The following is a 13,100-nucleotide window of genomic DNA, read 5'->3' on the forward strand; positions in this document are numbered from 1 at the left end:
GAAGTACCGGACGAATTTATCAAATTATATTCCTACAACAACATATTTATAGACATGCGATAATAATTTTGGACATGAGTGTACATAAAAATAATGAAAATGTAATAAAGATAAGTCTAAAGTAACCAAAAGTAAAAATGGGCGTACGAAAAGCGGAGAGAATGAACCAGGATAAGAGCGTAGCACAGCGTTTCCCAACCGATGTGCCGCGGCACACTGGTGTGCCGTGAATGGGCCGTTGGTGTGCCGCGAGGAAATTGAAACAAAATGATTAATTGTATAGCAATCAAATTGCAAAACGCAGGGGAAATTGTATATTTGTATTTCACATTACTATGAATCTAGAATTTTAAGTTTCGTACCGTGTTACTGTTCTATACATTTCTAATGTTAAAAAAAGTATTTGTTGTCATTGTTATGACCATTATTGCTTCTTTATTGTTGCAGACTATTTCGTAACTTAAAAATTTAAAATATTCAATCCTTTCGACAAATTTCCTACATTTGTGTTTTAAAAGTAAAAGAGATTTGTTTGTTCGTTCGTTATTTAGTGATTGTCCTCCCATCTGCGCTTAGGTCTTCCTAATGGTCGTTTTCCGATTGGCCTTCCAGTCAAGGCTTTGAAAGCGTTTCTACTTTCTTCCATCCTAGCTACATGACCTGCCCACCTAAGCCTCCTAGACTTGATGACCCTAGGACACAGTGCACGGGAGTGGCAATGTTAACGTATTTTATCTTTCTCTTAACAACGTCTGAGGAAAAAATTTTGAGAATACTCACCTTAAAAGATGTGGATAAGTTAATATAAAGGCTGTGCGTTTTGAGGTGAGTTGGTTCAAAATTTTTGGATAATAAGCAGCATATATTGGTTAAGATACGTACAAATCCTTTTCGGTATGGACAGACAATAAATAGTCAGTGTAAATAGGTTTTAAGAGATTGCAATAGGTAATGAGGTGAAAAATTACTGAGTTCAAGTGCTTGGTAGTGAACAAAGGACCTATAACAACTATTGTAAAAAATTGTGATTCTAGAGTGTTGCGATTAAACACAATAAATTGCATGATAAATTGCGGAACCAGTGTGTTAATGTTGAGGTATACCTTTAATTTATTGATTAAAAATTAGTAACATGTAACTTGTTTGTAGAACGAAAACATAGGGACAATGAACTTAGAATCAAGAAGACGTAGTAATTTAAATAAAACAAAAGAAAGGTATTTAATTTGTAAAGAAGAAAGAAAATGTAAGGGTAATGTACACTTGTTTGTACCATGCAGAAGTGTTGTCAAACTGCAAACGCTATAGATTCATTTTTTTTTTTCAAGGAATTCTGGGTGAATCCACAAATTGTCAAAATTTCACTGACGAATACATATTGAGCAGAAACTCAGGTGAAAAACCTCTGCTTTCGAAACCAGGAAGAAAGAAAAACAAAAATCAAAGACACAGACACACTACACAGTAAAATAAATTGAACTTTAAAGTGTTTCATTTTATCACTCATAAATTAGTGTGAGTTTTGCTTGCTTCTTCTCAGTGGTATTGAAAAGTAAAATTTCTCGCACCTAAACTAATACCAGTAAGGGGAAGGCGAAAATGTTATTATTTTTTTCTTGTGCTAACAGCAGAGTTTAGGAAATAAGTAAATCGTCGTAACAATAAAAATCACCTCATTTTAGGAATGTCGGTAGTTGTTGATATAGAAAGAGGAGCTACTTTCGCTTCCGTAGGAAGATTACTTTAGGATGACCAGATTTAGAAATGGTCCCACGTAGCGTAGTTGTTGATAGCTTTAGATTTCATATAGTTCGGATTCTTCGTTAAACAGTAGTTTCGTTTCATATAGCCTCGATATTGAAAAAGGAACATTCAGCTCAAAACCAGGTTATCATACTGTTGATAGGTTTGATGTTTTGACCAGACTTTCTTAACTGTCATGCCCGCATCTAGGAAATAGTCCAATGCTGATCCTCGTACGTCCATGTTAGGAAAATGTTTTCTCCGAATCTGAGCCAGAGCAAAGGTTGAGTAGAAAAGAGCGAGGAATTCGTTTACGGGCGTCCCGTGAATAGCGTAGAGGCAGACATCCTAATACACATGGCAGTACCTTTTAATTTTAGACAGTGATTATTTTCTAGTGCGAAAATTTTGAAATTATATGAATATGCCATTTGAAAATATGTTCGTTATCCATTGTAGTGAAATTATTTGCAGAAAACTTGAAAATGTCTGCACAATTTACGAAAATTCAGATACAAGCAAGATTTATTATAATATCTATGCTTATAAGTAAAGGTTGATTTTATGAAACAATATTGGTAATTTCGAATTCATAAGGTACATAGAAGGATTTTTTCAAGAGCAAATTCTTCTGGATATTTGCTACTTCCAGTGTTGGTTCGTCGTGAAGATGAGTTTAGCAACCGCTTAAATCACCGGGCGTCTTTCAGAGGCTGGACTCCGTTGCACTATGCCGTTTTGAATGATGACCCAGTCATAGTAAAAATACTGTTAGATGCAGGAGCCAACCCTACAGCAGATGATGATACAGGCCACCAACCAATCGAGTATGCCAAAGATGGTCCCATAAAAGAGATGCTTGATACGTATTCGACTAAGGTAGGCACGCAATTTTTTTCCTCTCTTATACATAGTGTTTTCTATTCACTACAATTATACGGGTAGTCCATGTATAATGATAGAAGTAAATATCTCAGATATCGTAAAAGACAGAGAAGTGAAATCTTGCACCAAGAAACTATAGGGAAGGGACAACGTCCTAGATATTTTGTAACATCGCCGGATGGCAACAGTCTTGGCAACTCAATATAAAGTTATATTTTTTCAAATACCACTACGACAGATTATTACATATTTCAAATCAATATGTCAAACGAAAACTTAAAATACTACATTTATTATTCAGTGTTGCAAAGTATGGAGTTGTTTTCAAGATTCGCAACACTGCTTAAATCATGTAATTGTGAGAACTTGTTGTAATTACAGCTACTAAAAGTTATTGCTGTAATGCTATAGAAGAGAACGAAAACAATAATTATGTTAAATATTTTCCGCAAATACACCATTTACAGCAGTGTTGCGAACTTTATCAATGTTTATCATGTCTCCGAAATGGTTTGAGATATTGAAGTACTGTAAACAGCAAAATAATTTGTACGTCGATTGCAAACCATTGAAGTAACTAGATATGTTAGTTATCTTAGCATTTGTTTTCGAAATAAAGTATTTAAAAATAAAATCACATTTTTAAGCGCTAGAAACTTCGTTCCTATTCATTCGAAACAAGTCATACCATGACCATGGTATCCAACGTTAAGATACTTTCGATATTTGTTATCCTGTCCGTCTCCGTTGTGCTGTATGTGTGTTAGAAGGTTTCCAAACTTTGGATTTCTGATACTATAACATCCTTAGTTTGCAACATTGAATAATGTGATATTTGAAGTTTTCGTTAGACATGTTGATTCGCATGTATTGATAAATGAAGGGTCAATATGCAATAATCTGATGTAGTGCCATTTGAATATATATATATATAATTTTATATTGGGTTGGCAACACTGTCCATCCGGTGATGTTGCAAAATACCTAGGATGTTGGTCCCCTCCCTATAGTTTTTCTTGGTGCAAAATTTTGCTTTTCTGCCTTTTACAATTTCTGAGATGTTTACTACTGTCACTATAAATGGACCACCCTTTATATGTACAGAAGAATCAATACATTCGAAGATGGTTAAAACCAGTTCCATTCAAATGACTAGATTCATATGTTTCTCAGGGCTTATCGATTGGTTTCTTCAAAGAAGAGTTACACAAAATAATTAATTTTATTTATCAGATTGGAAAATCCAGTGAGTGCTACATCATCACACGTGAAAAATGACGTCAATTGACACATTTGAACCTGTAAGACTTAACAGTAAGAAGGGAAAGAAAGATTTGGCACAAAAGTGGATCTTTACCCCTTACCTTTTGTTCAGGTTATTTAAGTTCGCTAAGTAATGTGAATTAAAGTAAGCTTTATAGACACTAAAGGAAAAAAATAAAAATATTATCAATTATAAGAATTAGTTCGTAGATCAGACTTGATTAAGTGAGAAATTATATTGGTTACTCACCAATATATATCCTCCCGTGGGAAAACTAAATATTCTTCAGACGTATCGGAACAACAAACTACTACCATCTTCAGTAGTAAGATAACAAGGATAAAAACATGCCGTATTTCTCCGTGTGCGTGGGTTTTCTTGTGGCTCTCCCGTTTCCTCCCACTTCTTCATTCCACCATTTCATTCATTACTCATCATCACCGTCTCCTTCAGCCTAACTGGCATAATCGTGGGACGTAAAACTCAAAGATTTCATTTCATACCATATTTCTATTATCTGTGTTTTGTCCTAGTTGCCTTATCAACGAAGGCGGAACTAGCTTGTTGTTCCAGTGCGTCTGGAGAATATTTAGTTTTTCCACGGGAAGATATATTGGTAATTAACTAATTTTTGTTAATTTATTAAATGAGGTTTTATGAAGTCGTGTGCGAATGTGACGACTCGTATATTGGGATGATGAAGAGAAACATAAGAACAAAGGGGCAAGGAACACATTAGAGACGCAAACGAAGTGATTGGTCTTTCTAAACTTCTACGAAAATTCCAATACTTTTTGTTCACCTCAACTATTGGTTGGTGAGTAACATGGAAATTTTAAGACTTTTCTCTCCCTTGGGAGAGCTGATTTATACTTTGATAAGGTCTCTTCTTCTAACTTCATCTAGATATTCTATCCTTGGTCTTCCTCTTCCTGGTTTTCCTTCTTCTGCCTTTCCCTCTTATCAACACAGTGATCCAATCGGAGTGCCGAATAAGATGGTCAAGCATGCTGTTTCTTCTTTTTCCTATTATCTTAATGATCTGTGGTCCTTTCTTAGCTTCCTTTAATACGGCTTCATTTTTTTCCTTTCGGTCCATGATATGCGCATCATTCTACGCCAACATCACAGTTCAAATGCTTCCAACTTTGATATTTCAGCTATTCTCAGTGTCCATGTATCTGATCCGTAAACGCCACACTCCATACCGGGGTCTTTATAAATCGTTTACGAAAGTCAAACGACACACTCCTTGATGTTAGCAGTCCTCTTTTCCTGTTGAATGCGTGTTTAGCCTGCGCTATTCTGGAACTTACGGCTTTTTCACTTCTTCTGTCTGACCGGCAAGGTGGAGATATTGAGGGAGGGCCAATCACACTATTCAAGATATTAGTTTTGCACTGTTCTCCGTTGCTAACAGAAAGAAGTGTGTTCGAAGCTTTTTACATAAGGACGAAGAAACCGAGGCCTAATACAGAGAATACGGAAACGTAGATAGAGAGTGTGATTCTATGCTTAACAAATACATTATTAAAAACTGTGTTAAAATATATGTATTTTCCATTTATTTCTGATTAAATTAATTTTAAAAACTATTATACAAAAGTTAGCAAATAAGAAAAAAAACATTTTTAAACTGGCAACTATGATGTGTAAATAAGTTAGCACAGAAAATAACAATGGCGGGAACAAAGTTCACTGCAATATTTCCTTCTTTAGTATACTAGTACAGTCAATACATTCGTCGACTGGTGCTCGGAATATAAGCAACCAGTAGAACCCATGGTTGCTGTGCTCGATGTGAACGTGTGTGTGTGTGTGTACACACACACACACACACACACACACACACACACACACACACACACACACACACACACACACACACACACACACACACACACACACACACACACACACACACACACACACACACACACACACACACACACACACACACACACACACACACACACACACACACACACACACACACACACACACACACACACACACACACACACACACACACACACACACACACACACACACACACACACACACACACACTATTACAAGGATCCAAGTGGATCCAAGTAGTTCAAGCATCATTTTGTCTTTTGACTTGTTTTGTCTCGGGTTTTTGCGTTTTGGAGGTGATTTCCAGGAGGCTGCTTGTCTCGTTAGTTGTGGATCGTAGAGGAGACACTATATTTCATCTCCTGCTATTATCCGGTTCAGGAACGTTTCATCAGTGTCAGTACTTCTGATCGTTGGTCTTGTCTCAGAATGTGTGGGACACGATGCTGGGTCACGCGACATGTTCAAATCATCCGTCAGAATGTTGTAACACTTATCATTGCTGATCCATACTGCTGCTGCGATGTCATCTACTGACTGGGAATGGTTAGCGCGCACGACCATTGCAACCTCTTCGATCTTGTGTTCTGTTCGGACTGTTGTTGACCGATCTGCTGGTTCATAATCCTCTAAACTGTTTCTCTCCTCCGTAAACCGTTGATGCCACTTAAACACTACATTGCGGCCCAGGGCGTTGTTACTCTACACTTACCTGAGCATCTGCCACATTCTTCAAGTCTGCCGCGGCGCAATCAACCCCGTTCTCAACAGAAAGAGTAGTCTGTTTACACTCTATGCACAGACCTGCCTCTTGCTCGGTCGAGAGATGAACTTCCACTGCTTCCTCCAGGATATCATTTATCAGCTATAGTGTACCACTAGCGCCACACTGCGTCCAGTCCATGAACTTATTGACTGTAGTAGTAATTTTAAAAGTGTGGACCTATGTTAGCAAAAGTCAGGTTTAGTCAACTTGTATTATGCATAATTGATAGATCTTGCTGTGTAAAAGCTGTTATTTATTGAAGCACGTCCATAAGTAATAATATATACCATCAATTTGTTTACGTTTATTTTCTTTCGAGTTTCTTACTTTTCTTGTAATTTCACAGAAGATACACAGATTTAAGGATTTCTAATGAATAAAACAAAAATGTACAAAGGAATGGAACATGTAAAATTCCCAACTTATTACTGACAGAGGAGGAAGACCGACTAATCTTTGAAATATTGCGGGGACTAGAAATATCTGGTCTCAAGGAATATGTAGTATAAAAAATACAATTTTTTTTTTTTACATTTAAGAATAACATATATATATATATATCTCGGGTGTCAAAAAATTCCACCGACAAACTTCGGGAGGTAAATCCTCTCATACGAAGAAACAAAAAAGCTCAGTAAACATGGGTCCGGAAACGCGTTGTTTCGGAGATATAAGGCGCCAAACCGTGGGAAATGAATCTTTAAAGGCGTATATTTCAGAAACTATTCAACGTAGAGAGTGCGGTTTGAAAACTCACAAGCGAAGTCATACCTGCTCTTGTTAAACATGCATGTTTCATAATCTTGCAATGCCTGCGGAAGGGATTCCCCAAAGGAGCATAGGGATTCCCGGATAATCTGCCGAGTGAAGATGGCTCGAAAGGGGTATGAATGGACGACTTCCTCACCTGTTAACAGTACTTCCTTGTACCAAGACGATAACTCAAACGGATACAAAATGGTGGACACTTGTATACCTGCTGTGTGTGGTTGCATAACCGCCACATACGGATGGTGCTCAGTAACGAAGTTCGGAATATGCAGTCGAAGGTTCGTAGTTAGGCACGTGCGGTGTTGCTACAGTATAACACACGAAGTAGAGTGATTGAAATTGTGAAAATACTTAATGCAAAGGAAAACCTCAAATAGCACGATAGCGAATACAGTTAGCACATTTTCAGATATGAGTAATGTTTAGCAATGGCTAGAAATATCGTTATGTCTAGTGAACTGAGTGAATGTCACTAATGAACGAGACCCAATATTAAGTACATTATATGAATGATCTGAGTAAATGTATAAGAGATTTGTGATTTGAAGTCATATGCATTATCTTAATAAGTCTGCAACCATTTACCTGATTTCAATGCTGCTTGTTCTTGTCAGTTGTTGCACCGTTACGTGGATAAGCAAGGAAGCAACAGAAAGCAAGGTTGCACGTTGACGCGCCGTGTCGCGGGGTCAATCTCCACTAAGAGTCCAAGCTTTGGACTCAACAACCAAGAGATGGATCGGATTGCATTTGAAACTTTAGGTCCCGTCTCCATATAGCGCCGCTGCCGGAAAGGGACATTGAATATCTTAACAAATTAACAATCAGACAATAAACGATTGTTATAAACGTACAATTGAATGATACTGTAGTGCGCGAATGTGATATCTAAATGAATTGGTTTAGCTCGTTAAATTAAATGTAAGTCCTGCTACGGTTTCGTTTTCTCTTCGTGTTAACGGATTCCAAAATATGTAAACAGAACAATAAACCATCTTCATATTTTATACCTTGTCTTTATTCCTCCATTTAAAGTTACATCAAGATTGTCTTCGTGTCCATTTTGTTAGGTCTATAAGGCGGGGACGTTATTACAAAACAATAATAATAACGTCATACTCTTCTTATGTTTATTTTTGCTTACAATGCAACTGCTAGAGCCTCAAATCTATCCGCCTATTCCAATTTAGCACACCAAAGTAAATTAAGTGTAAAGAGAACCGGGTACGATCCTAGTGTTCAGTAGCCGATCTTGAAAGTAAAAACTGGAGGGGGAGGGGGTGTCAGTATTTTGCTATGTAAAATACGTAATTTGGACTGCGTTTTAGTATTTATGACATTAGTGATTTTCTAGTAACGCAGCAAAATTGGGGGACCAAGCCCCCCGACCCCAGCCTAGATTCGCCACTCTTTGTTCAACCATTCTAAGTGGCTTTTTTCAGTTTCACAAGTCGAATGCCAAGATGGTACATCTATAAACGCTCTGGCCGCAAGATCGCCTGCATTTGTGTCTGAACTTTAGTCGTCGGATGTAATTAACTCTCATAATGTAAACAGATTTAGGCTGCATTCAAATGCACACGCAGTCGAACTCTGGAGGGTATTGTTGATCTTTAAAAACAAAAGCAACATTGATTATCGTTTTACTGTGTGTAAGGAAATTGGTTTCTGGTCTTCTTTAAATCTTAAAACATGTAAGAGGTATTTCAGTTTCACACGATAATTTTAACTGAGTCCAGAATATTCAACAAAAAGATATTGTCCTTGAAATGACAGTACATAGCATTTTTCTTACGTTCAAAACTGTTTATAGGAACAGAAATACGATAGAAGAGATAAAATAAACATTGGCTAACAGAGTCATGCTATTAGTGGGATTCGACTCTCAGCCATATGACAGACGAGTGAGTGAGTGAGTAATTAGGGGGGGGGTAATGGGGACGTCAGCAGCTAGGCTATATGTCCCCGTCACGATGAACACGGTTGCTCTGAATTAAAAGATGGGAAGAAAAAGGCTAAAAGAATAGGAAAAACAAAACTGCTGCTAATATAACAATAACAATATATAGAAACACAATAAAAACTAACAGACATTAAAAATGCAGCAGCAATAAAACAGTGGAAACACACTAAAACAGCTCAGAGAACGTGAGCAACCCCAGAAGCATAAACAAACTCAAGTACACGGCGAACCATAACACTTGAATCCTCCAAAGCACGGGCGAGAGCAGAAGGCAATCTGAAACGTTCTCTGAGAGCTGAGTATTCAGGATATTCAACAAGAATGTGCTGAATACTCAGCGGGACTATACACTCCTCACAGTAAGGACGGTTCAATCTCCGCAGCAAGTAACTGTGCGTCAGGTGAGAGTGTCCGATACGCAAACGCGCCAGGAGCACTTCATCTCGACGACGAGCTGACGAGGACGTACGCCACTCTCCTAGGAGTGGCTTGACTGCGTGCAATATATTTGCAATGGCCTGGTCCCAATCTGCTTGCCAGTGAGAGCGCATCAAGATAGTAAAATACGAATGAAGATCGGAGCAGGGAAGGCTATGCTCAGTCATATGACAGACGAGCACCTAAAGAAGCTAGTCTACCGAAGACTGACATGTATTCTGGAAGCGACTGTGCTTGTGTGCAGTGCTTACTGTCTGTGTTTTATAAAACACCGTAGTATGAAATGGAGTTTACTTGGGCAGAATTAAATGATATGCATCTGGCATATGGTGCAGCTATGGGAAATGCAAGGGAGGCACAAAGACTTATAGAGAACTTTTTCCAGAATGACGGTGCTCCCATCACGCTACATTTACGTCAATTGATCGGCAGCTGCGAGAATCAGGTTCCGTACATATTCACCGGCCTGATGCAGGAAGACCACGAACAGTGAGAACACCAGCATTCGAAGAGAATGTGTTGGACCAATTTGAACAAAATCCCTCAACAAGCACGCGGGCCGTTGGACATGGGTTGCATGTTCAGCACCAGCAAGTGTGGAACGTCTTACATGAAGAACATCTCTATCCATATCATTCTCAAAGAGTACAAGTTTTGCGTCCTACAGACTATCCCAAACGTGTGCGATTTGCCCGATGGTACCTGTGGCAGTGTGTGGAGAATCCGCAGTTCGCGCGGCATGTGTTGTTCACGGATGAGAGTAGTTTTACTCGTGACGGATGTTACAATGCTCATAATAGGCATGTGTGGGCAGCAAACAATCCGCATGCAATGTTTCGCCGAGGTCATCAAGAACGATTCACAGTGAATGTGTGGGCCGGTATAGTGGATAATGTCTTAGTAGGACCTTATGTATTACCTCCACGACTGAACATGCATACTTACAGTGTGTTTCTTTCAGAGGTACTCCCGGAACTGCTCGAAAATGCCCCCTTGCAGTCTGGCGACAAACGTGGTTCCAGCATGACGGAGCTCCACCCCATCGGCCGCGGCGTGTTCAAAATGTACTTTCTGATATGTTTGGGAATCAATGGATCGGGCATGGTGGTCCTGTAGCATGGCCTCCTAGATCATCGGATATGACACCTATGGACTTTTACCTATGGGGACACATGAAGGAGTTGGTCTACCAGACACAGTGGAGAATGAATTGGACCTTGTGGGCCGCATTGTCGAGGCTTCCGCAAGAATTCGCGTTAACCACGACGTTTTCCCTCGTGTGCGAGATGAAGTGCTTCGACGCTATCTCTTATGCATTGAAGTCAATGATTCACTTTTTTAGTAGATTTCGTGACGTTGTAAGGTACAACTGAATTACAAACACCATTTCCTGATTGACTCGTCTTCTTCTGTCTTTGTGCTTTGTGTATTTTATTTGTGCCTGGAGGTTATGCTTTACAGCATTGCACGCCACTAACTATGCCACTAATATGCGAATCATATTATCGCCGTTCCCAGGAGGTCATTTGCCAGCTGCTTCTTACGTATGTTAATACTATACTCCATAATGCTGCATATGTTAACATACATTTGTCCACGATAATTAATGTACATTTTGATAGCGGGTTTGAATCTAGTTTCAACAGCTCTCAATCATTCTGCTTTATGGGTTATGCTGTAGCAACACCGCACGTGCCTAACTACGAACCTTCGTCTGTATATTCACAGTACTTCATATTCCGAACTTCGTTATTGGGCACCATCCGTATGTGGCGGTTATGCAACCACACACAGCAGGTTTACAAGTGTCCACCATTTTGTATCCGTTTGAGTTATCGTCTTGGTACAAGGAAGTACTGTTAACAGGCGAGGAAGTCGTCCATTCATACCCCTTTCGAGCCATCTTCACTCGGCAGATTATCCGGGAATCCCTATGCTCCTTTGGGGAATCCCTTCCGCAGGCATTGCAAGATTATGAAACATGCATGTTTAACCAGAGCAGGTATGACTTCGCTTGTGAGTTTTCAAACCGCACCCTCTACGTTGAATAGTTTCTGAAATATACGCCTTTGAAGATTCATTTCCCACGGTTTGGCACCTTATATCTCCGAAACAACGCGTTTCCAGACCCATGTTTACTGAGCTTTTATGTTTCTTCGTATGAGAGGATTTACCTCCCGAAGTTTGTCGGTGGAATTTTTTGACACCCGATATATAGATAGATAGATAGATAGATAGATATAGATTTATAGATATATATATAGATATAGGTATATATATATCCTCTAGGAATCCTAATCTGATGATTAATTTTCTGGTATTATTTCGACAACCAATCCTGTTGGCATTGATCGTTTGTACCTTCTGCTCTTTAAGTAACTATTAAGTATTGTTTTATATTGTTTAAACCTATTTCATTTAAAAAGATTGTTACCGATGGAAATTCTTTTGATCATGGGATAATTTGAAATTTCTTGAGATAAATATTAGAAACATATTTGAACATTATTAAGTGCATAATTTTTCTGTGTACTTGTGAATTACGTCAGGGAGAGTCATATAATTTTAGGAATCATTCACAACATATTATTGAACTAAAATGCTTTAGTGTTACGTTAATTTTGCTTTCTTATCTGATAGTATTGTAGTAACTATTGTCTTTTTTGTTTGTTTGATTATTAGTATGAAGAAATACGCCGACAGAAGGAAGCAGAAGAAAGAAGACGATTCCCATTAGAACAGCGTTTGAAGCAATATATAGTGGGACAGGAGGGACCAATAACAACAGTTGCATCAGGTGAGTTTTTAAGTACAGCTTCAACTTTTTTACAGTGTGGGACATTTATCTGGAAATACCCTTTATTTTTAAAGATACATAACTTAGGCTTTTTATCTTGAAACTCCTTTTGTTAAGGATATATATAACCTCGTCTATTTATTTTAAAACGCCCTTTTTTAAGATATATAAGTAGGCTGTTTATCTTAAAACGCCGTTTTTATTAAGATATATAACGAGGGCTATTTATCTTGAAACGCCCTTTTTGTAAAGATACATAACGTGGGCTTTTTATCTTGAAACGCCTTTTTAAAAGGATATATAACTTGGGCTATTTATCTTGAAACGTCCTTTTTTTTAAAGATACATAAAATGAGCTATTTATTTTGAAACGCCTTTTTTTAAATATATAAACGTGGGTTCCTGTACAGGTATCAAAAGAAGTTTGTGTAGGAACAAACATATGAAAGTAAGAGATAAATTAGCATGTATCTGTGCTCGAAATTTAAATGTCAATAAAAGTATAATTTTTAAAAAAAACAACATGAAAACCGCTGCACTATTTTGCTGAACATTTGTTTCTTGCTTCTGATGCGAAAGTCCCGAGTTCGATCCCAGGCCAAATGAGTTTGTG

At 38.2% G+C, this 13,100-nt stretch overlaps 1 protein-coding gene across 1 annotated transcript in view; it reads left to right on the forward strand.

The window, feature by feature from the left end:
• The window catches only part of LOC145681152 (mitochondrial disaggregase-like), a 43,447-nt gene that overhangs the window by 9,477 nt on the left and 20,870 nt on the right, over positions 1–13,100 (forward strand). Inside the window, exons 4-5 of the mRNA XM_081752596.1 lie at positions 2,396–2,622; positions 12,373–12,487. Coding sequence (XP_081608722.1) covers positions 2,396–2,622; positions 12,373–12,487 — 342 coding nt within the window. The remainder of the gene's footprint in view (positions 1–2,395; positions 2,623–12,372; positions 12,488–13,100) is intronic.

The sequence above is a fragment of the Thermobia domestica genome, chromosome 3 (genome assembly GCF_964235325.1).
Source record: "Thermobia domestica chromosome 3, izTheDome1.hap1.1, whole genome shotgun sequence".
Taxonomy (NCBI): Eukaryota; Metazoa; Arthropoda; class Insecta; order Zygentoma; family Lepismatidae; genus Thermobia; species Thermobia domestica.